Raw genomic sequence first — 24,274 nt, forward strand, 5'->3', positions numbered from 1 at the left:
ACCTGGATGAAGGCCCATCAAAATCTTTAAAAAAGGCGGATTTGTCTTCCTTTTACAAGTTTTTGCAAGCATATCTGTTCTCAATTTCCAGTTTTAAACTTCAGGGTAATTTGGTATTATCAACTGAGTTGATAACATAAATTGGCGACCGTAAAGTGTTTGAAAGGCTGACGTTCCGAGCGTAAGCCCTTCTTGAGAGCGATGGTTAGCTTGTTAGATTGTTAGATTATTCGCCAACAATTAAGGTTCACTCCGTTTTAATTGTGAAGAGGTGTTTTCTAACGGCTTTATTGAACCATGAATATTGGTTATGTTTCTATAAAACCAATACAATAAGGAATGTCTTGCGCCAGATTATACAAACATCTATGCAAATTAATATGCTTGATGAGGGAGGGTTGAAAATAACAATGAGGGTGTATATGCTCATAATGCTTATCAATATGGCTCGTTGAAGCAGAGAACATGAGTTGCTTCCGTAATCAGAAGAGTGACGTTTAATTTACATACAGACTAATCTCACAGTAAACGAAATGTGGCCTCACGTAAAACGCTGCGAGACACATACCCCTCACTAATTTTCCGTTTATCGACTTGACAAGTTCGTGATTATGAATAACTTAACTTCCAACGTTTTGTCATCAAATTGACTTCATGTTGCGTCATTGATTAGATACTTTAGTATTTTACAGAATTTCGTTAAAAAATAAGCCTGTGCCAAAATTGTCATTGAAATAAAACGTTCCTGTTGAATAGTAGGCAATCTTCGCCATTCAGTTGCATTGAAATAGAAGCTTACTCTTTAATTTTATTAATTAATAACCGGACGTATTCAGCTTTGTTGTGTGTCATCATGCCAAATGATTATGTTTTGTTAAAATGATTCCGTATTGCCAGACACAGTTGTAGATGAGTTTGATATCCTACCTCTCATGCTGTAAAGATGACAGAAAATAGCGCTCTCGGATTCTAAAGACGTCGAATAACGGTTTGCTTGAATGGAACTATTCTGAAGGCAATAAAAGTGTTTTACTCATTGCATTCGTGTGATTGGCTGAATAGTTCATGAATGGTCCCCGCTGGCGTCTTTTATTACCCGCATCATACGTAATCCACAACCGTTAAAGTAGCACCTGTCTTAGCCATTAACGACGGCTCGAACATCTTCTTAAAAACATTTTGTTGAACAAAACAACTGGAGTCTCTTCAAGTTTTGCCAACATGTACGAAAAAGCATTTAAATCCGCAACAATTTTCCGCCTTTAGCTGGGCAGACAGACTGGCTGTTGTTAAAATGATGTAAACCGTTATTTCAATGCGTGACTGGAAGTATTCTAGAACACAAGCGAACGGTGGAAACGTGCAGGCTGAGTATGGAAGCTTCCGTTTTACTTTTAAGCTTTCTCTTTCATAGCGGTATGATTATTCCGTTATCCTCTGGATGTTTCGCAGGTAAGTCGACAAAGTTTTTGAATTTGTTTTGCTGATATTCGTTTAGTTTATTCCATAGTCTGAATACCTTCTCTAAATACAACTTTATTTTAATTTGCAAAGGATGGCCGGCTATGTCTGGTCACAGGAGAGTTCTATCAAGATTATTGTCGATTAGAATTTCTTACAAAATACCCATTTGCGCCGCAGTTGACGAAATCTGACGCAATGATCAAATTTCTAATAGTAGTTCATTTACAATGGGATCGATTTTAAAGAGTTGTAAATTATTTGCTTTCCTCTCTGACGGGAAACTTGCCTCTGGTTCTTACAACTTGCTTCTGTTTACGTTCAAAATCTTACAGAGAAACCCGTCGAGGCAAAATTTTTCTTAAGTAAAAACTGAGCAGACCTTTCTATCTCCTAAGATACCGTAGCAGAGATAACTGTCACAGTACAAAAATAAAAAACAAACAAACCAAAAAAAAAGAAAAAAAGAAAAACACAGAAGACCATGATCCAGCCTCTCACGAGGCAAATTAACTTTTTGGGATATTTTCCTGCTATTGAAACCTCTTTCTCTAAACCAGGAAAGTACATTAACTTCATCATTTCATTCTGTTTTGTTCTTTGAATACTAAACAGGTGAAGAATGTCGATCTATTGTTTTCAAAGAACCAATACAGGACAAAGTCATAGAGAGGCACTTAATCAGACTTGTAGAGGTACCCCACCAAGAGAGCTGCAATGCGCTGTGCTATATGGAGCCCAATTGTGTGTCCATAAATTTGGGGCCCTTGCAAGGAGGGAACTACATTTGTGAGTTAAACAATGCTTCGGACGAAAGCCCAGGCTCATCCATCCTTCAGAGAAAACAAGATTATAGCCATTTAAGCATCGAGGTAAAGTGACTTATTTCAAACGGCGGACGATTGTTGTAATATTGTCGGATTACTTCTTAAGCTGGCCTTGCAATCCTTGTATTAAATTAAGGCGATCCATTAGTATCGCACGGCCCATCACGAGAAACCTCATAGACCCGATTTTGTATGAGATCAAGAGATTATTCCAAAGGTTATAAATTACATTGTTATATACCTAGACTTTCACTCAACAAAACGAGCACTGTGATTGGTTGATTCTTGGTCACGTGCCCCCGATCACATTCTAATGTATCCCGACCAGGATACAATTGCGCAGTTGCCCGCACGCCGAATAGAAGAACATGTTTTTGCCATATGATTATTTGAGGGAAAGTCTAAATATATAACAAAGCACTTAGTGTATGGTCACTCGGGAAACTAGTTAGTTTTGTTTTCCTTCGAGTCCTGATGTTTCCCCCTTCGTCTCAGGCCTCTCAGGAAAAAAAAATTAATATTTCCCTCGGGACCATACATTAAGTATATATTGTTCATACTCTCTACCTATCGCTCAAGTGTTTCCAATACGGAAATGAATGAGGTAAGACTGGCCCATCATATCTCTTTGGTGACCTTTCCTTTGCCTGGTAGTTCTCGAAACAGAGGATGGTAAGGAACACTTAAGGAAAATTAGGAATTACCTCAACAAAGTAAAATACTAAAGCTAAGGTACGCTAGTGGTGTTATCTGTACAGTGTTAAAAACAGAAAAGAAAGAATGGCTAAAAAGAATGGTAGCCATTCTCAATAAATCAACCACTACTTGACCAAAAAAATATCCAGGAAATCGATTCAGATCGATTTTCTGGTTTAATGATCAACAAGTGTAATTGATTCTGGTCTTCATTTGATCAAAAAGCCTAAAGAAGTTATCGCTCTAGCAAGACCGTGCTCTTTGAGAATAAATAATAACTAACCATAGATATTTATAATACGCAGTCATTTTGTCTTGAACAGAATCCATGCAGCAGCAGTCCCTGTTTCAACAATGGAACTTGTCAAGCTGGATACACCTATAAAGGATTTCGTTGCAAATGTCCTTCAGGGTTCACTGGCACATACTGCGATAAAAGTAATTCAATACAAAACTGTAAAGTTGACTCAATACCGAATGTAACCATAGGGTATTCTGGGGGATAAATTCTTTTTTCTTTCTTTCTTCTTTTTTTTTTTTTTAATTGTAGCCTGCAGCTTTGACTTTGAAGATGGAATCGGTGGATGGGAAAGGACAGGCACAGCTTTCATTTACCAACCAACATTTGGTGACAACCCAGTAGCACGCAACAGAGAAAGCGCCCAGCAACAAGGGGACTGGTGGATAGGGGGCTGAGAATCGACCCAGTGAAAACGATCCAGCAGGACGGCAGTACTCAAATAATCCCGACGCACCCCTAGGAACTCTCATTTCTCCTTGTTTCCGTATCGTTGGCAGAGATATCTCGTTTCTTATCGGTGGAGGATGTTACATAAATGATATTCGTGCGGAGCTTATTGTCGACAACCAGGTGAGATTATTTACTTTGACCTTCATGTTTCATTTGATTCTTTAGAAACAGCTTGGGTAAATTTATCAAAGTATCAGAGATTTGGTATTTCAAAATTGCGAAACCATTTTGATTTTCGTGATATCCATGAGATTCGTTTAGGTTTACAATGAGCTATTTACAAGAAAAAAATTTAAGTAAGAAAATGAAAAGCCAAACGTTTTCGACATTAGATCATCATCAGAATAAATGCTGGTGTCCCTGAAAATGATAATGTCGAAAACGTTCGGTTTTTACTTTTCAAATACATTTTTGCCATATAAATAGCTCATTTTGAGTTTTCTCGAGAGAACTTCCACGAAGGAAACAACCTTGTCTTTGGTTTACACAACATTGAAACAACTTTATTTTTTCTGAAGTGCAGAACATTGCAATCATCATATTCAATGCCGTAATGTCTTTATTTCAATAGAAAGAGGTTGCTCGTCATTTGAATTAAAGTATGATACAGTAATGATAGATATGTCAGCATTCATCAAAACCAAGGTTCTAAATAAACCCGTGAAGTGATGAATATACCAACTTGTTAGCTTGTTAGGCTTGTTAGCTCAGTTGGTAGAGCGCTGCACCGGTATCGCAGAGGTCATGGGTTCAAATCCCGTACAGGCCTGAAATTTTTTTCAGGCCTTATTTTCACTACTGCTTAAGTAGTGCACATCACTGCGAGGATCACTTTCATTCATGTCTTTATCCGCAGTTCAAATATATGACTTTCATATATTCTAAACTGTTTGATATGTTTGTTATTACATGTAGGTTGTCAGGAATGAGACAGGCAACTGTAGAGAGACAATGTACCGTAAGAGCTGGGATGTAAAAGAATTCATTGGTCAATACACCCAAGTCAGAATAGTTGATGAGAGATCTGGTGGTTGGGGTCACATTAATTTTGATGACCTCAAAGGAGATATCATTTGTCCTCACTATTTAGACGAAAACAACTGAAGGGAAAGGAAGGGCACAAAGGATAAGCGTTTTTCAGGTTTTTACAGATAGTCACCTTGTGAATATACAGTAAGGCTTAACAACTTTTGATATTATATAGTTCTTTTGTATAGCACTTGCTTTGTGTTAGAATAGATAGGCAATCTCACTCTGTCTATAGGAACAGTAGAATAGTATTATGAAACAATTTTATGCGCGTGGCAGAATATGTTATACATAGCATCCACTTATTATATTGTATCACCGCGACTTTTCTAAAAATGAAAGTCTTTTGTTGTAGATGCTAGCAATCATATCATCTTAGAATGCTTCTTTTTTGTTGAAATTTCTGTTGAAGGCATGAACACTCAATGTATTTACTTTGAAAAGTCCATGGCTTTAAAAACTCCCGGTAGATTTTGTTCAGGATTACAGATTGAAAACATTTTCGAGTAAGCTTCCAAAACAGGTTCCAAAATAGCTCAATAGTTTTCCCTCAAGACCAGTATCGGTTACAGATATCGTGTTATTGAAACAGCCTAGGTAGACTGATCAACGTAACGTATCTGAGATGTGGTTTTTCAAAATTGCATTTTTGAATTGCAATCCATTGCAATCAGCACACGCGGTGCCATATTAGAATAGATTGCGACACAAAAAATTCCCTTCAATACAGTCATATTACCTACGTCAGCAGTAATCGAAACAAGGGTATAAAAGTTTTTTTTTGTTATTACATTAAGGTTGTCAGAAATGAGACAGGTTACTGTTCAGAGAGTATGTACCGTAGGAGCAGCAACGTAGAAGAGTTAATTGGTCAACACGCCCAAGTCAGACTAGTTTATAAGAGGTCTGTTAGTTGGGGTTACATCAGCTTTGATGGCCTTAAAGGAGATATCATTTGTCTTCGCTAAGTGAGGCAGAAGTAAGGGCAAAAAGAATTAGCGGCTGTTGAAACCAACTTACCCTTCAAGTCAGGGTTTTGCAAATAGTCACCTCGGAAGTAGGTTACAACAGCTTTTGACATTGTATAGTACTTGCTTTGTGCCAGCATTGAGACAATTTTATGTGTGAATGTAACAATCATGTCGTGGTTTACCGCGCAAATAAGAAGTCTCTTGCTCTAAATGCTTGCAGCATATCGTTTTAAAACTCACCTTTTTTCGATGTGCAGAAATTTCTGTGGTAAGTCCTCAAGGACACTGGATATCCATTGCTGTCATAAACTCCTAGTAGATTCTATTTAGGGCTACAGAGGTCAAAATAGGTTACAATATAGTGCAATAGTTCCCCATATCATGTGAAGGCCAGTATTAAAGCCGCAAAGATCATGTTTATGTAGTGTGTAATGGGTGGTATTTCACGTTATAAAATTTTCAGAGAAATGCGCGAGCCGTGATTTCCATAGAGCACGCGCCTTATGTCACACGAGTGCACTGTTGAGATACAATGCACGCAGCCTACGTCATCGGTACGAGCACGCAATTCACGATACATTTTATAAAAGAAATAAAAAAACTTGTTACTGGAGCATTGTTGAGTTATATAAGCACTTGAAAAATTTTTAAGAACACTCGAGAAGTACAAGAGGCTCTCGCTTTCGGCTCGTGCTTCTCCATACTTCTCTCGTCTTCTTTAGAATTCCCGCGTGCTTTTATAACCTAACAATGCACTCAGTGCGTTTTTTGTTTCTTTGTTAAAAAACGAGGTTCCTCCTTTGTTCTTAGTCTTGGAAACCTGGCAAAAATTTTTTATCGGGCTATTTTAATTTCTTACATTGTGTTACTTGAACTTCTTTCCTGTTGTGCTCAGTTCAACCAATAAATTGTTGTACAGCTATAAGTTTATGGCGACTAGAGGTCTCTTCCTTGTAAGCATTGATCTTTTATCAAAGTTGCCAAATTGTAAATACTACAATTCTAAATGTTTCCATGGGACGAGAGCCTACTTCTAGTTTGTAATATCTTACGTTATGTGACTTTAAAATAGGGACCTTAAGCAAACCACAACGGCGACGGCAACGAGGACATAGGAAAACAAAAGATCTAGTTGGCAGAACAATAGCTCAACACGTGCGTTTTAAACTTTGTACATTTCTTAGCCGTCCCAGGTAAAACAACAACGTGAAATCACCACAATTTGCGTCGTCTGCGAACCGAAACCGCGATGGCAAATTATTTTAATTTCCATTTAGAACTCAATGCTTATTTTATAGGTTATGCTGAAGTTGGAGGTGTGGCGCCGTATGAGATGGTAAACAAATGCAGCCATTTTTGAAATTCTAATTAAAAGCAGAAATTAATTTTTTAAACGAAGTCTTCCTTGGCGTTGCCGTCGTGACTGCTTACGGTCCCTATTAGATAAGCTACGCTGTAGCAAATTGTAGAAACTGATCACTTACCCGCTGAAAATCTATCAGCACTTTCATTATTCATTAGCTTTAAAAAATTTCAAAGTAAATAGATTGAATTTTATCTCTTTTGTGTAAGCATAATTTTAGAAAGTGTACATCACAGTTTGGTCCGTCAGTTTTAACCATGAAAACATATGATTGAAATTTTCATTTTAAATCTTATTCAGGAATATTTACTTGGAACGTGCGTGCAGAGTGTGCTATGAGTGAGGCAAAGGTTGATTTGAATACAGAAACTTTATTCTTAATAAAAATACACATCAAAACATCGACACTTTGGACTTGTATTCTTCTGTTTCATAGGGTCGTCCCTTTACAATGACTCATCTTTCCGAACCTTATTCTATTGATCACTTTGCCTCGGAATTGAAAAAATGTAATAAAACGATGGGTGAACCAAACGGTGTCCTCGTGACTTGAACCATGTAAAGACCTTTTTCAGCGTCTGTTTTTTTATGACGTCTTAAACGAAGAAAGACCCGCTAGTCACTATGAGATAAGGTCATTCTGCCACGTGAGTAATAAGATACAGGAAAAAAATTACACGCTTCTGATTGGCTGAAAAAAAGTCCATTTTTTGATGTAAAACGTTAACAACGCCGTAAAACGAGTGCAAATTACAAACTGTGCCTTCACTGTCAAAATTTCGTCTGCTTGGTTTTCTGTGATGCTTTTTTCAAGGGATAATTACCAAGTTATAGCAACACTTTTCGTTCAATTTGGTGAAAATAAGCAAAGCTTTTAAATTGCACCCACCCTCCCGGCTTCTGCAATTATGTTGTCCTAGTAAAATTTATTGGTGCTTATTGACACAAAACTGCACTCGAAATTATGTTATTGGTTAAATTGGAAACGAGGTCAAAGACGATTCTCTCTACTTCCTGTAATACGAAATTGGCTGTCTGTTTAACTTCAACTTTTCTTTTGCGGCAACATTTTTCGCTCCAGTTGTCTTTCGTCAATCAGCACGTCCATGTTGGGAACGGTGAGTTTTGTTTTCTTGTTATTCTACCGCAGTTGGAGCTCGATCTCCCAAGGAGAGACCACATATCTGACGTCGTTTCGATCAAACAAAGCATTCGGAGTCAGACTGTACTAAAACATAATTAAAAACTTTTACTCAAGTCTGTCGGTGTATTATTTATATTTATAAAATGATTCAAACAGTACGCGCGCTCTGATTGGCCATAAAACCATTTTACATGAGCGTATGTAAAGTTCGGATATAACGCGCGCTGTCATTAGTTGAAAGAGCGTGCTCTATGAGAGTATAGAACATAGAGCTGAGCTAAAGCTGTCACGCCATCTGCCAAATGGTACTAAGTTCGACCTTTTCCGGGACTTCTTTTTAGCTTTTTCCCGATAATTGAAAGTGAAATTTCGGAACAAGCGAGCGGCAAGTAGCAATAGAAGAACCAAACAAAGGTTTGTAAAATTACTAGGCGCCGTAATTTACGTTATTGAAACGTGAGCATTCCGAGTTTTAAAGATTTTCACGCTCAGTTAGATTGCAAGCTTACGTATGGAAATAAAAATCAAACACAGCTAACACTCGTATAGTATGTAAAGTTCAGCGTTCAAATACAAAACTGAACAAAACAGAAATGATGAAAAATATAACCAAACTGGCATAGCTGTTAAAATTCACTCTAATCATGTCGGTGTCCATCGCGGCTCGCTTATCATGGCGATATCCGGTCATCACAGTAAAGCAAGCCTCAGTAACTACATCGGCCGCCCATCGAGTAAAAAATAAGAGCTTTCTCTGATATCCTTTCCGATGCGTTGAATGGAAAGTCACACGAGTCACTGCAGCCGAGTTTTGCCGTGCTGTCATCCCGAGCGATCTTCATGTTCCGGTGAGTTCGGCTGTCGTTCATTCAAAATACACTCGCCTTGAACAGTTTGTTTTCTACCTTGTCATGTGAAAAAACTCGCGTGTTTTTATGAGCCATAATTCGGCTGAAGTTCACTGAACATTTCACTTCAAGATTCTGTATTAGAGACTTAAAAACTTCGGGCAAAAGTGTTAAATTCGACCTGCCGAACTATTTTAGTTTGTAAACTATCGCAGAATGTGAACTTCGGTGGTTTTTGAACTTTGATGGTTTGACACTTTTGACAGCTTTAGTCTTGTACAGCCAATCAGATTATTTGAACCATTCTAACAGGGATTCTGATTGGCTTATTGTAGCATGCTTTATGAGAGTATAGAGCATGCTGACGACACTGTTGTTCGCTTTGGGAATAAAATTTGTTTTGAAAATTGAAAGTAATACTCGGGGAATTTAATGGATTCTTTATTATAAAAAAAATAGAGAATAGAGCCTTGACTGTGCTCTGTTCTGTTATAATGCACTTAGGAAGCGGCTAGAGTACTCAAGAAGTGGGGAGAAACACGAGACGTAGTGGAGTGTTTCTCCCTACACTTCTCTCGTGCTCTAGCCGCTTCCTGCGTGCTTTATAACAAAACAGAGCTTTAATTTCCTCTTTAAAGATTCGGGACCTTTCTTTTCACCTGTTTTGATGTAAAATCGAGGAGGAATGGCTGGAAGCTCGAATAAAATGTCTAGAAAACAATCGCCCGAGTGGTTAAAAATGTCACCGATAAACAAATTCTAAAGACTTTGAAAAACGGTTTGCTCGTATTGAACTATTCTGAAGGCAATAAAAGTGTTGACTCACTGCATTCGTGTCATTGGCTGAATAATTAATGAATGGTCCCCGCTGACATCTTTGTGATCAGTGTTGTGCGTAATCCACCATTTAAGGAGCACCGGTCTTAGCTATTAACATCAGCACGAACATCTCCTTGAGAACATTCTGTTGAACAAGCCAACTTTAAATTCACAACAATTTTTTGCCTTCGGCAGGACAGGATTGGCTGTTGTTAAAATGATGTAAACTGTTGTTTCAGTGTGTGACAGGTAATCTTTCTTCTAGAACACAAACGAATGGCGGAAACGTGCAGGCTGAGTACGGAGGCTTCCGTTTTACTTCTAAGCTTTCTCTTTCATAGCGGTATGATTATTTCGTTTTCCTCTAAATGTTCCGCAGGTAAGTCGACGAAGTTTTGAATTTGTTTCGCTGATATTCGTTCAATTTTTTTTTCATAGTTTGAATACCCCGGCTAAAATAGAACTTTGCAAGTGATGGACTGGCTATATCTGGTCACAGGAGAGTTCTATCGAACTCTGTCGACTAGAATTCTTGCAAAATACCCATTTGTGCCGCGGTTGACACAATCTGACGCAATGACCAATTTCCAATAGTAGTTCATATACATTGGGGTCGATTTGAAAAAAGACGTAAATTATTTGCGTTCCTCTCTGACGGGTTACTCGCCTCGGGATCTCACAAGTTGCTTCGGCGTACATTCAAAATCTAACGGTAAAATTACAGAGGTACCCACTGAGGCAAAATCTTTTTTTGGCGAAAAAACTGAAGCAGAACTTTCAATCTCCTAGGATGCCGTAGCAAGGAAAACTCTCACACAGTACAAAAACAAACAAACAAACAAAAGAAAGAAGGAAAGAAAGAAAAAGAAAAAAACCAACAGGAAACCATGATCTAGCGGCAAATTGACTTTTTGGGGATATTACCCTGCAATTGAAACCTCTTTTCCTAAACCAAAACCGTACTTCAACTTCATCATTTCACTCTCTTTTGTTGTTTAAATACTGAACAGGTGAAGAATGTTGATCTACTGTTTTCAAAGAACCAATAAAGAACAAAGTGGAGGGGCACTTAATCAGGCTTATCCAGATACCCCATCAAGCGAACTGTAAAGTACTGTGCTATACGGAGCCCAATTGTGTGTCCATAAATTTGGGGCCTTCGCAAGGAGGGAACTACATTTGTGAGTTAAACAATGCTTCGGGCGAAAGTCCAGGCTCATCCGCCTTTCAGAGTAAACAAGATTATTCCCATTTCAGCATCGAGGTAAAGTGACTTTTTTCAGACGGTGGACAATTATGAATGGGGTTACATTGGCTCATCATATCTCTTTCGTGACCTATCTTTTGTGCGGTAGTCTCGAAACAGAGATTGGTAATGAATACTTAAGGAAATTAGGAATCACCTCAACAAGGTAAAATACCAAAGCTAAGTTACACCAGTGGTGTTATCTGTACAATGTTAAAAATAGAAAAATCAATGAACCCGTGGCTAAAAAGAATAGGAGTCATTTAAAAAAAAAATAATCAACCACTACTCAACCTGACAAAATATTCAGTAATTCGATTGATCGATTTTCTGGTTTAATGATTGACAAAGTGTAATTGATTCTGGTCTTCAATTGATCAAAAAGCATGAAGAAGTCATCGCTCCAGCAAGACAGTGTTCCTTTGAGAATAAGTTATAACTAAGCATGGATATTTATAATACGCAGTCATTTTTTCTTGATCAGAATCCATGCAGCAGCAGTCCCTGTTTCAACAATGGCACTTGTCAAGCTGGATACACTGATAACGGATTTCGTTGTAAATGTCTTTCAGGATTCACTGGTGCATACTGCGATAATGGTAATTAAATACAAAACTGTAAAGTGGACTCAATTCTGAATGTAACCATAGGATATTCTAGGGATGGCAATTTCGGGGTTTTTTTTCTTTTTCTTTTTTAGTTTTTAACGTAGCCTGCAGCTTTGACTTTGAAGATGGAATCGGCGAATGGGAAATGACAGGCAGAGCTTTCATTAATCAACCAACATTTGGTGACAATCCAGCAGCTCGCAACAGAGAAAGCGCCCAGCAACAAGGGGACTGGTGGATAGGGGGGGCTGAGAATCGACCCAGCGAGAACGATGCTCCGGCAGGACAGCACCCAGATGGGGCCGATCCACCCCAGGGAACGCTCATTTCTCCTTGTTTCCATATCGTTGGCAGAGATATCTCGTTTCTCATCGGTGGAGGATGTACCATAAGTGATATTCGTGCGGAGCTTATTGTCAACAATCAGGTGAGATTATTCACTTTGACCATCATGTTTCATTTGATTACTTTGAAACAACCTTAGTTGATTTATCAAAGTATCAGAGGTTTGGTCTTTCAAAATTGCGAAACCATTTTGAGCTTCGTGATATCCATGAGATTCGTTTAGGTTTACAATAAGTTATTTAGAAGGAAAAGAATATATTTTAAATAAGAAAGCCAAACGTTTTCGACATAAGATCATCATCAGGATAAATGATGGTGTCCCTGAAAATGATAGTGTTGAGAACGTTCGGTTTTTACTTTTCAAATATATTTTTGCCCTATAAATTGCTCATTTTGAATTTCCTTAAGAGAACTCGCGTCTGGCACACTTTATTTGAACATTGCAATCAGCACATTCAATGCTGTAATGTCTCGATTTCAAGTAGAAAGAGGTTGCTCTTAATTTGAGTAAATGTATGATACAGTCATGATAGATATCTCAGCATTCATCGAAACAAAGGTTTAAAAGTATTTGATATATTTGCTGTTACATTGAGGTTGTCAGAAATGAGACAGGCAACTGTTACGAGACATTGCGCCGTAAGAGCTGGGATGTAAAAGAATTCATTGGACAATACGCGCAAGTCAGACTAGTTGATAGAAGATCTGGTGCTTGGGGTCACATTAATTTTGATGCCCTTAGAGGAGATATCATTTGTCCTCACCATTTAGGGGAAAACAACTGAAGGGAAAGTAAGGGCACAAAGGATAAGCGTTTTTCAGGTTTTTACAGATAGTCACCTCGTGACTATATAGTAAGGGTCAACAGCTTTTGATATTGTATAGTTCTTTTGTATAACACTTGCTTTGTGCCGGTATAGAGAGACACACTCACTCTGTTTATAGGAACAGTAGAAAAGTATTATGAAAAATTTTATGTGCGTGGCAGAAAATGCTTTAATCATATCATCCACTTATTATATTGGATTACCGCGACAAAATGAAAGTCTTTGCAGTAGATGTTAGCAATCATATCATATTAAAATGCTTCTTTATTATTGAAATTTCTCTTGAAGGTCTTTATGAACACTCAATGTTCACTTTTAAAAACTCATAGCTGTAAAATTTCCTGATAGATTTTGTTCAGGATTACAGATTGAAGTCATTTTCCAAAATACTGCAATAGTTTTCTGTAATTAAACACCAGTATCGAAGTTACAGAAATTATGTTATGGAAATAGCTTAGGTAGATTGATCAACGTTTCTGAGATTTAGCTTTTCAAAATTGGGAAACTTATACTGCATTTTTTAAGTGCAATCCATTGCAATCAACACACGCAAGGCCATATTAGAACTGATGGCGACACAAAAAATTCCTTTTAATACAGTCATGCTACCTACGTCAGCATCGATCGAAACATGGGATTTTGAAAAAGATTTTGTGTTTGGGTCATTACATTAAGGTTGTCAGAAATGAGTCAGGTAACTGTTCGAAGACTACGTACCATAAGAGCTGGAACGTAAAAGAGTTCATTGGTCAATATGCCCAAATCAGACTAGTTGATAAAAGATCTGTTAATTGGGGTCACAATGACTTTTATGACCTTAAATGAGATATCATTTGTCCTCGCTAACTGAAGTAGAAGTGAAGGCAAAAAGGATTAACGGCTGTTGAAACCAACTTACCCCTTCAAGTCAGGATTTTGCACGTAGTCACCTTGAAAGAAGGTTATAACAGCTTTTGACGTTTTATAGTACTTGCTTTGTGCCAGCATTGAGACAATTTTATGTGCGAGACAGAACATTTCATAATCATGTCTTCCGATCGTTTGGATTGGAAAACATGATTGTAATTGGTTTACCGTGACAATAAGAAGTATCTTACTTTATATCTTAGCAGTCATATCATATTAAAACCCACCTTTTTTTTGTGTGTAGAAATTTCTTGGCTGAGTATTTAAGGACACTGGATATCCATCGCTTTGAAAAAACTCCCATTAGATTCTATTTAGGGCTATAGAGGTCAAAAAAAGGTTGCGATATATTGTAACAGTTCCCCTTATCGTGCGAAAGCCAGTATCAAAGCCACACAGATCATGTTAATGTAGTATGTAATGGGTAGTATTTCACACTGAAAAAGAGGTTCTCCCTTTGCTCTTAGTCTTGGAAACCTCGCAAGATCTTGTATCGGACCATTTTGATATTTTACATTTTGTTACTTTTACCCTCCTTTCTGTTGTACTCAGTTCAAACAATGAAATGTTGCGCAGCTGTAAGTTTATGGCGACTAGAGGTCTCTTTCTTGTAAGCAAAATTCTTGGATCAAAGTTGCTAAATTGTAAATACTAGAATTTGAAATGTTTCAATGGGACGAGAACCTACTTCCACTTAGTAATATCTTAAGTTACGTGATTTTAAAACAGCTCAGTCTGGCGGCAGTCAAACAAACCTGACACAAGTGGTGCAGTTCTGGAATGAAGAGAAACAAATGTGGAGGTACCCAATAGGATTTTCGGGATCCGTAATTGGGCTTATTTAAAGTCAAGGATCCGGGAATTTAAAGTAAAAAAGGAGCGAGATGCGGGATTGTTTTTACAAATGGGGCACGGGAATCGGCGATTTTGATGAGCGGGATTTGGGAAATAATCACTTCAACGAACTGAGAACCGGGATGTCCGTTGACGAGAATTTATGAAGAAATTGATCTTCTCAGTCCACGAAAAGCACCAGGCGAACAGGCCCTCTAGCATTCAGGAGGCGGTCGGGCTGTTCTGTGACACTCTTCAGGAAACAAAGACGGAAAGAGCTGGAACTCTCCCATAAGTACCTCTATTAGAGAGAAATTTAGCTGGGCAAACCGGTCACTCTCGAACGCTTTGACTTCGAGGAGCAGCAAGAAAACAGCGGGAAACAAGCCGAAGAGGAAGATGGAATATTAGAGTACGATTCCCCGTGTGATGATGGTGACAGTCCATCTTTGGAACTAGAAGCTGATTTTTATCTCGGAAGAGGTTCCCGCCTCCCAAGATGTTTTCGCTTCTACAGCAGAATTGTGTTCAATGAAGTTTTCTTTATCTCCCTTCTTATGAAACTATGAGATTGCAGCCGTCATCTTTTGTGTCCTATGCACTTGTTGACATTGTCATTCGTTTGTTTGATACCAACCTGTCCGTATTAACACGTTCGTCCGTGATCGAAGTTTAACGGAAGGAAGTCTTTACCTTGACTAGCGTACGTTATTCCTGCAAAACTTTAAAAACTTCTAAAATAAAATATATCATTATTTTGATGAAAAGAGGTAAACCTACGCCTTACGGTGACCATAGACTTCAACGGATCAATGCTGGTTGAGAAAATTATCTCCTACGTATATACCGAAATGGGCCTCCCAAGTTTAGAAATGGAGTAAGACAAAACTGTATGATCGGGATCGGAATTGGCTGGCATAAACCGTTGGGATTACGGAATTGAGAAAAAATTTTTTTATTCAGGATCGTGGGATTAAAGAACCCTATTGGAGACGCTCAAATGTGTTTTGTCTACAAAGTTGGAAAAACGAACGGTGATTCGCGAAGTGAAGTTAATTCCATTAAAACTTCTCTACAAATTTACACAATGGAAAATACTTTATCACTTTATCTTGTTTCCCTCTTTGTTAGTGTTCTCATTTGGGTCTTGCGGTTCCTAACATTAGGTGAGCTACGTCGTAGCAAATTGAAGAAACTGATCACTTACCCGCTGAAAATCTATCAGCTCTTTATTATTTATTAGCTTAAAAAGTAAAAATATGTTTAATTTTATCTTTTTGTGTAAACATAATTTTAGAATGTGTACATCACAGTTTGGACAATCGGTTTTTACCATGGAAACATATAATTGAAATTTTCACTTTAAATCTTTTTCAGGAGTATTTTCTTGGAACTTGCGTGCACAGAGTGTGCTATGAGTGAGGCAAAGGTTAATTCGAATAAAGAAACTTTATTTTTAATAAAAATACACTCCAATGACGCATCTTTCCGAACCTTACTCTATTGATCGCTTTGCTTCGGAATTGAAAAAAGGTAATAAAACGATGTGTTAACCAAACGGCGTCTTCGTGACTTGGGCGATGTAAAGACCTTTTTCAGCGTCTGTTTTTTTTTACGACGTCTTAAAGTCATTCTGCCACGTGAGTAATAAGATACACGAAAAAATTTCGCACGTCTGATCGACTGACAACGAGTACATTTTTTGATGTAAAACGTTAACAACGCCGTAAAACGAGTGCAAATTACAAACTGTGCGTGCACTGTCAATATGTCGTCTGCTTGGTTTTCTGTGATGCTTTTTTCAAGGGAATAATTACCAAGTTAAAGCAACACTTTTCGTGCAATTTGGTGAAAATAAGCAAAGCCTATAAATTGCACCCGCCCTCCGGGCTTCTGAAATTATGTTGTCCTAGAAAAATTTATTAGTGCTTATTGACACAAAACTGCACTCGAAATTATGTTATTCGTTAAACTGGAAACGAGGTCAAAGACGATCCCCTCTACTCCTTGTAATACGAAATTGGCTGTCTGTTTAACTTCAACTTTTCTTTTGTCGCAACATTTTCCGCTCCAGTTGTCTTTCGTCAATCAGCACGTCCATGTTGGGAACGGTGAGTTTTGTTTTCTTGTTATTCTACCGCAGTTTGAGCTCGATCTCCCAAGGAGATTCTACATATCTGACAACGTCTCGAGCATTCGGAGTCAGACTGTACTAAAACATAATTAAAAACAATTACTCAAGTCAGTCGGTGTATTATTTATATGTAATAAGGTGCCGTTTAAGAGGAATTTATCACATTGCTCGAACACGGTCATAATTCTGAGAACTTAATCCAAGTTTTTGCTAGAAACCAAAGAAGTATTTCTTGAGTAAAAGAAAGATTTTTAGACTTCTGTTCACTGTTCTCTCTTGAGCGCTAATTATGAATTTGATATTCCACCTGTTCGGAAAATTTAGGTTTATACGCGCCATCTCATAAATCTCAATAACAAACCGTTTATGATCGTTAAATGCAGAATTATCGGCTAATATAGAGGAATCTATATTAGCCGAAAATTTGCTCTCATAGAATTATTCTGAAGGTAATAAAATTGTTTACTCATTGCCTTCGTGTGATTGGTTGTATAATTAAGGAATGGTCCCCGCTGGCATCTTTGTGATCAGTGTCGTGCGTAATCCACAACGAAGGAGCGCCTGTCTTAGCTATTAAAGACGGCACGAACATCTCCTTGAGAACATTCTATTGAACAGGCCCACTAGACTCACTTCAAGTTTTTCCAACATATGCCAAAACTCATTTAAATCCACAACAATTTTCTGCCTTTAGGTGGACAGGATTGGTTGTTGTTAAAATGATGTAAACTGTTGTTTCAGTGCGTGACTGGTAATCTTTTATTCTAGAAAACAAGCGAATGGTGGAAACGTGCAGGCTGAGTATGGATGCTTCCGTTTTACTTTTAAGCTTTCTCTTTTATAGCAGTATCATTATTCCGTTATCCTCTGGATGTTCCGCAGGTAAGCAGACACAATTTTGAATTTGTTTTGCTGATATTCGTTCAATTTATTTCCATATTTTAAATACCCCTTCTCAATAGAACTTAAAATAAAACTAAAATAACTTTTTTTTTTAATTTGCAAGTGATGGACTGGCTATGTCTGGTCACAGGAGAGTTCTATCGAACTCTGTCGATTAGAATTTCTTGAAAATTGACTTTTTGGGGATATTACCCTGCAATTGAAACCTCTTTTCCTAAACCAAAACCGTGCTTCAACTTCATCATTTCATTCTCTTTTGTTATTTCATTACTGAACAGGTGAAGAATGTCGATCCATTGTTTTCAAAGAACAAATACGGGACAAAGTCTTGGAGGGGTACTTAATCAGGCTTGTAGAGGTACCCCACCGAGGGAACTGTAAAATGCTGTGCTACACGGAGCCCAATTCTGTGTCCATAAATTTGGGGCCTTCGCAAGGAGGCAACTACATTTGTGAGTTAAACAATGCTTCGGACGAAAGTCCAGGGTCATCCGTCCTTCGGAGTAAACAAGATTATTCCCATTTCAGCATCGAGGTAAAGTGACTTATTTCAGACTGCGGACAATTACTGCGCGTGATAATTTTGTCGGATTACTTTTAAACTAGCCTTCCAACCCTTGAATTGAATTAAGGTAATTCCTTAGTATTGCACCGCGCATCACAAGAAACTTTTTGACCCGATTTCGTGTGAGATTGAGTGATTTTTCCATAGATTATATGTTACATTGTTCCATACGTCCTATCGACTCTCTGCCAATTGCTCAAGAGTCTCTTTTAAACGTTCCTTTAAAAACTACCGCAAAAACCGATGAAATAAATCGTGTGATTAGTACCAATACGGGAATGAATGGGGTGACATTGGCCCATCATATCTCTTTGGTGACCTATCTTTCGTATGTCAGTTCTCGAAACAGAGATTGGTGATGAACACCGAAGGAAAACTAGGAATCACCTGAGCAAGGGAGAATACCTAAGTTAAGGTACACTAGTGGTGTTATCTGTACAATGTTAAAAAAAAAGAAAATCAAAGTACCAGTGGCTAAAAATAATTGAAGCCATTCTAAATAAATCAACCACTGATATTTTAAAAAGCCTGAAGAAGTTATCCCTCCAGCAAGACTGTGTTCCTTTGGGGATGAGTAATACCTAACCATGGATATTTATAATACGCAGTCATTTTGTCTTGAACAGAATCCTTGTAGTAACAGTCCCTGTTTCAACAATGGCACATGTCAAGCTGGATACACTGATAAAGGATTTCGTTGTAAATGTCCTTCAGGATTCACTGGTGTATACTGCAGGAAAGGTAATTAAACACAAAACTGTAAAGTGAACTCAATACCCATGAGAATCATAGAGTGATCAGAAGGATGGAAATTTCCGGACTTTTTTTTTCCTTTATGTAGCCTGCAGTTTTGACTTTGAAGATGGAATCGGCGAATGGGAAATGACAGGCAGAGCTTTCATTCATCAACCAACATTTGGTGACAATCCAGCTGCCCACAACAGAGAAAGCGCCCAGCAACAAGGGGACTGGTGGATAGGGGGGGCTGAGAAACGACCCAGCGAGAGCGATCCAGCAGGAAGGCTACACACAGACTCTGCCGACACCCCCCTGGGAACTCTCATTTCTCCTTGTTTCCGTATCGTTGGCAGAGATATCTCGTTTCTCATCGGTGGAGGATGTACCATAAGTGATATTCGTGCGGAGCTTATTGTCAACAATCAGGTGAGATTATTCTCTTTGACCATTATGTTTCATTTGATTATTTTGAAACAGCCTGGGTAGATTTATCAAAGAATCAGAGATTTGGTCTTTCAAAACTGCGAAACCATTTTGAGCTTCGTGATATCCATGAGATTCGTTTAGGTTTACAATAAGCTATTTAGAAGGAAAAAATATATTTTAAATAGGAAAGCCAAACATTTTCGACATAAGATCATCATCAGGATAAATGATGGTGTCCCTGAAAATGATAGTGTTGAGAACGTTCGGTTTTTACTTTTCAAATATATTTTTGCCCTATAAATAGCTCATTTTGAATTTCCTTAAGAGAACTCGCGTCTGGCGCACTTTATTTGAACATTGCAATCAGCACATTCAATGCTGTAATGTCTTGATTTCAAGTAGAAAGAGGTTGCTCTTAATTTGAGTAAATGTATGATACAGTCATGATAGATATCTCAGCATTCATCGAAACAAAGGTTTAAAACTATTTGATATATTTGTTGTTACGTTCAGGTTGTCAGAAATGAGACAGGGAACTGTCACGAGACAATGTACCGTAAAAGCTGGGATGTAAAAGAATTCATCGGTCAATATGCCCAAGTCAGACTAGTTGATGAGAGCTCTGGTGGTTGGGGTCACATTAACTTTGATGACCTTAGAGGAGATATCGTTTGTCCTCACTACTTAGATGAAGACAACTGAAGGGAAAATAAGGGCACAAATGATAAGCGTTCATCAGGTTTTTACAGATAGTCACAAGGTGACTATACAGTAAGGGTCAACAGCTTTTGATATTCTATGGTTCTTTTGTACAGCAATTGCTTTTTGCTAGCATAGATAGGCACACTCACTCTGTTTATAGGAACAGTAGAAAAGTATTATGAAAACAATTTCTCGTGGCAAAAAAATGTTATACATGTTATTCACTTTTTATATTGTATTGCCGTGAAATTTTTAAAAATGAAAGTCTTTTGCTGTAGATGCTAGCAATCATATCCTCTTAGAGTGCTTTTTTTGGTTGAAATTCTGTTGAAGGTATGAATACTCGACATATTTACTTTGAAAAGTCCATAGCTGTAAAAACTCCCGTTAGATTTTGTTCAGGATTACCGACTAAAGTCATTTTCGAGTAAGCTTGCAAAACAGGTTCCAAAATAGTGCAAGAGTTTTCCCTAATTAAAGACCAGTATCGAAGTTACAGATATCATGTTATTGAAACAGCCTAAGTAGTTTAGTTTTTAAAAATTGGGAAACATACTGCGTTTTTTAGGTGCAATACATTGCAGTCAGTAAGCAGTGCCATATCAGTACTGATTAGGAGACAAAAAAAATTCTTTTCAATACAGTCATGCTTACCTACGTGAGCATTGCATGTAGCAAGGGTATAAAAATGTTTGTGCTTGTCATTAGGATGAGGTTGTCAGAATCGAGACAGGTAGCTGCTCGGAGAATATGTAACACAAGAGCTGAAACATAGAAGACTTCATTGGTCAATACGTCCAAGTCAGACTAGTTATGTTAATGTAGCATGTATTTGGTAGCATGTTGCATTAATAAAGCGAGGTTCTTTATTTGTTCTCATTAGGTTGGGAACCTCGCAAGATCTTGTATCGGACCATTTCGATTTCTTACATTTTGTTACTTTAACCCTCCTTTCTACTGTACTTAGTTCAGCTAATGAAATGTTGTACAGCTGTAAGCTATGGCGACTAGAGTTCTCTTCCCTGTAAGCAAATTCTTGGATCAAAGTTACTAAATTGTAAAACCTAGAATTTTAAATGTCTCCATGGGACGAGAGCCTACTTCCAGTTAGTAATATTTTACGAAACGTGATTTTAGAATAGCTCAGACTGGCGGGAGTCAAACAAACCTGACACAAGTGTTGCAGATAAGCACATTTCTAGAATAAAGAAAAACATTTATGTTATGCCTGCAAAGTTGGAAACGAACTATGATTTGCAGAGTGAAATTAATCCGATTAAAACGTCTCTAGAAAATTTACATATTTGAGAAAACATTTTCTTGTTTGCCTCCTTGCCATACTTCATATTTGGGTCTTGCAGTTCTTAATCTTCGGTAAGTTATATCGTAGTAAATTGTAGAAACTGATCTCTGAAAATGTATCAGTACTTCATTGTTTATCAGCTTTACAAATTTTTAAAGTAAAACGGTATTTAATTTTATCTTTTCTGCGTAAATATCACTTTAGAATGTGTAGATAATAGTTTGGTCAATCGGTTTTTAAGCATGGAAACACAACATTGAAATTTTCATTTTAAATCTTATTCAGGAATATTTATTTGGAACGTGCAAGCACAGAGTCTGCTATGAGTGAGGAAAAGGTTAATTAGAATACAGAAATTAAACTTTATTCCTAATAAAGATGCACTCCAAAACATCGGCACTTTGGACTTGTATTCTTCTGTTTCATAGGGTTTTCACTTTACAATGAAATCTTTCCAAACCTTACTCCATTGATCGCTTTGCTTCGGAATTGAAAAAATATAGTAAAACGATGGGTTAACCAAACAGTGTTTTCGTGTCTTGGACGATGTAAAGACATTTTTCAGCGTCCGTTTTTTTTTTTATAACGTCTCAAACGAGAAAAGACCTCCTAGTACACTATAAGATCAAGTTTTTTTGCCACGTGAGTAATAATAGACATGAAAAAATTGCTCGCTTCTGATTGGCTGAAAACAATTCCCTCTTTTATGTAAAACGAGGGAAACATTGTAAAACGAGTGCAAACTATAAACAGTGCGCGCAGTGTCAAAATTTCGTCTGCTTGATTTTCTGTAATGCTTTTTTTGAAGTGAATTACTAGCAAGTAATAAGCAACACTTCTCGAGCAATTTTGTGAAAATAAATACTTGCAAATTTTTCAAAGTTTGGAAAAGCAGAACTCGAACCCACATTTCGGATGCATAATGCTTAAAGCCGGCTGATGGGTTTTCCGATTTGATGAAGGGCTAAAGTGAACTTTTTATCGACCTGTTTAACAGTGATGGTTCTGTTATTATCTTCAATTTCCAGCGGTCACGAACAATTTGGGGGGCAAATTATTACTCACCAAGTGTTATCATTTTTAATTCACATTCAAAATATTATGAATATAAGGCTATTTTGCACTCATCACAATTTACGAAAAACCAGTGGCTCAAGCTGTCAGACTACACTTTCAGGAAGGCAGGGGACTGAAATCAATTATATATTCGTTTTTGTTTAGTTTTGTTCTGTTCTATTTAAACAATAGCTTCATAACAACAACCAATAACTTTAAAATAGAAACTTTTCGGATGGTGGTCCTTCCTAAAGAACACCTCAAATGGCTGATGAATGCTTAAATAATTCCTTAGAAAACAATCGCTCGAAAAGTTAAAATGTCAAAGACTTTAAAGACCGTTTGCCTGAATAGAACTATTCTGAAGGTGTTTTACGCATTGCATTTGTGTGATTGGCTGGATAGTTAATAATTGGTCCACGCTGGCGTCTTTGTGACCCGCTAGTACACTATAAGATCAAGTTTTTTTGCCACGTGAATAATACCATACATGAAAAATTTGTTCGCTTCTGATTGGCTGAAAACAAGTTGTAAAACGAGTGCAAACTATAAACAGTGCGCGCACTGTCAAAATTTCTTCTGCTTGATTTTCTGTAATGCTTTTTTGAAGTGAGTAACTAGCAAGTAATTAGCAACACTTCTCGTGTAATTTTGTGAAAATAAGCGCTTGCAAATTTTTGAAAGTTTGGAAAAGCAGAACTCGAACTCATATTTCGGATGCATAATGCTTAAAGCCGGCTGATGGGTTTTCCGATTTGATGAAGGGCTAAAGTGAACTTTTTATCAACCTGTTTAACAGTGATGATTCTGTTATTATCTTCAATTTACAGCGGTCACGAACAATTTAGGGGCAAATTATCACTCACCAAGTGTTATCATTTTTAATTCACATTCAAAATATAATGAATATGAGGCTATTTTGCATTCATCACAATTTACCAAAACCCAGTGGCTCAAGCTGTCAGACTACACTTTCAGGAAGGCAGGGGACTGAATTCAATTACATGTTCGTTTTTGTTTCGTTTTGTTTTGTTTTATTTAAACAATAGCTTCATAACAACAACCAAAAACTTTAAAATAGAAAATTTTCGGATGATGGTCCTTGCTAAAGAACACCTCAAATGGCTGTGCATTAATTTCCTCTTTAAAGGTAAGGTACCTTTCTTTTCACCAGTTTTGATGTAAAGTTGAGGAGAAATGGCTGGAAACAAGCATATTATGTAATAATTAATGCTTAAATAATTCTCTAGAAAACAATCGCTCGAACAGTTAAAATGTCACCGATAAACAAATTTTAAAGACTTCAAATAACGTTCTGTTCGAATAGAACTATTCTGGTGTTTTACACATTGCATTTGTGTGATTGGCCGGATAGTTAATAGATAATAATTGGTCCACCCTAGCGTTTTTTGTGACTAGCGTCGTGCGTAATCCACAATCATTGAAGGAGCACCTGTCTTAGCCATTAACGACAGCACGAACATCTTCTTAAGAACATTCTGTTAAATAAACCAACTGAAGTCAGTTCAAGTTTTGCTATGCGAAAACGCATTTAAATGCACAAAATTCTTTGCCTTTAGCTGGAGAGAGATGGCTATTATGAAAGTGATATAAACTGTTATTTTATTGCATGACTGGTAATCTTGGAAGCTTTCGTTTTACTTTTAATCTTTCTCTTTCATAGCGATATGATTATTCTGTTATCCTCTGGATGCACTGAAGCTAAGTTGACAAGGTTTTGAATTTGCTTTTGCTGATTTTCGTTCAATTCA

At 37.4% G+C, this 24,274-nt stretch overlaps 2 protein-coding genes and 1 pseudogene across 3 annotated transcripts; all 3 read left to right on the forward strand.

Moving 5' to 3' along the window:
- The first annotated feature begins 1,135 nt into the window (after positions 1-1,135).
- LOC149040835 (uncharacterized) lies at positions 1,136-4,983 on the forward strand (annotated as a pseudogene). The gene is made up of 5 exons (XR_016179041.1): positions 1,136-1,452; positions 2,077-2,333; positions 3,308-3,422; positions 3,535-3,855; positions 4,651-4,983. The product of XR_016179041.1 is annotated as an uncharacterized LOC149040835 (transcript).
- Positions 4,984-10,185: 5,202 nt separating this feature from the next.
- LOC149040836 (uncharacterized) lies at positions 10,186-12,331 on the forward strand. Its single transcript, XM_089214646.1, has 4 exons — positions 10,186-10,288; positions 10,950-11,173; positions 11,640-11,754; positions 11,856-12,331. The coding sequence occupies exons 1-4, from the start codon at positions 10,186-10,188 to the stop codon at positions 12,245-12,247; spliced, it is 834 nt and encodes a 277-aa protein (XP_089070772.1). The 3' UTR covers positions 12,248-12,331.
- Positions 12,332-17,334: 5,003 nt separating this feature from the next.
- Positions 17,335-21,845, forward strand: LOC149040837 (uncharacterized). The gene is made up of 5 exons (XM_089179943.1): positions 17,335-17,691; positions 17,991-18,247; positions 18,904-19,018; positions 19,119-19,441; positions 19,955-21,845. The coding sequence occupies exons 1-5, from the start codon at positions 17,589-17,591 to the stop codon at positions 20,141-20,143; spliced, it is 987 nt and encodes a 328-aa protein (XP_089036069.1). The 5' UTR covers positions 17,335-17,588; the 3' UTR covers positions 20,144-21,845.
- The last annotated feature ends 2,429 nt before the right edge of the window (positions 21,846-24,274 follow it).

This window comes from Pocillopora damicornis, chromosome 8 (genome assembly GCF_964200805.1).
Source record: "Pocillopora damicornis chromosome 8, jaPocDami1.2, whole genome shotgun sequence".
NCBI classification, from domain to species: Eukaryota; Metazoa; Cnidaria; class Anthozoa; order Scleractinia; family Pocilloporidae; genus Pocillopora; species Pocillopora damicornis.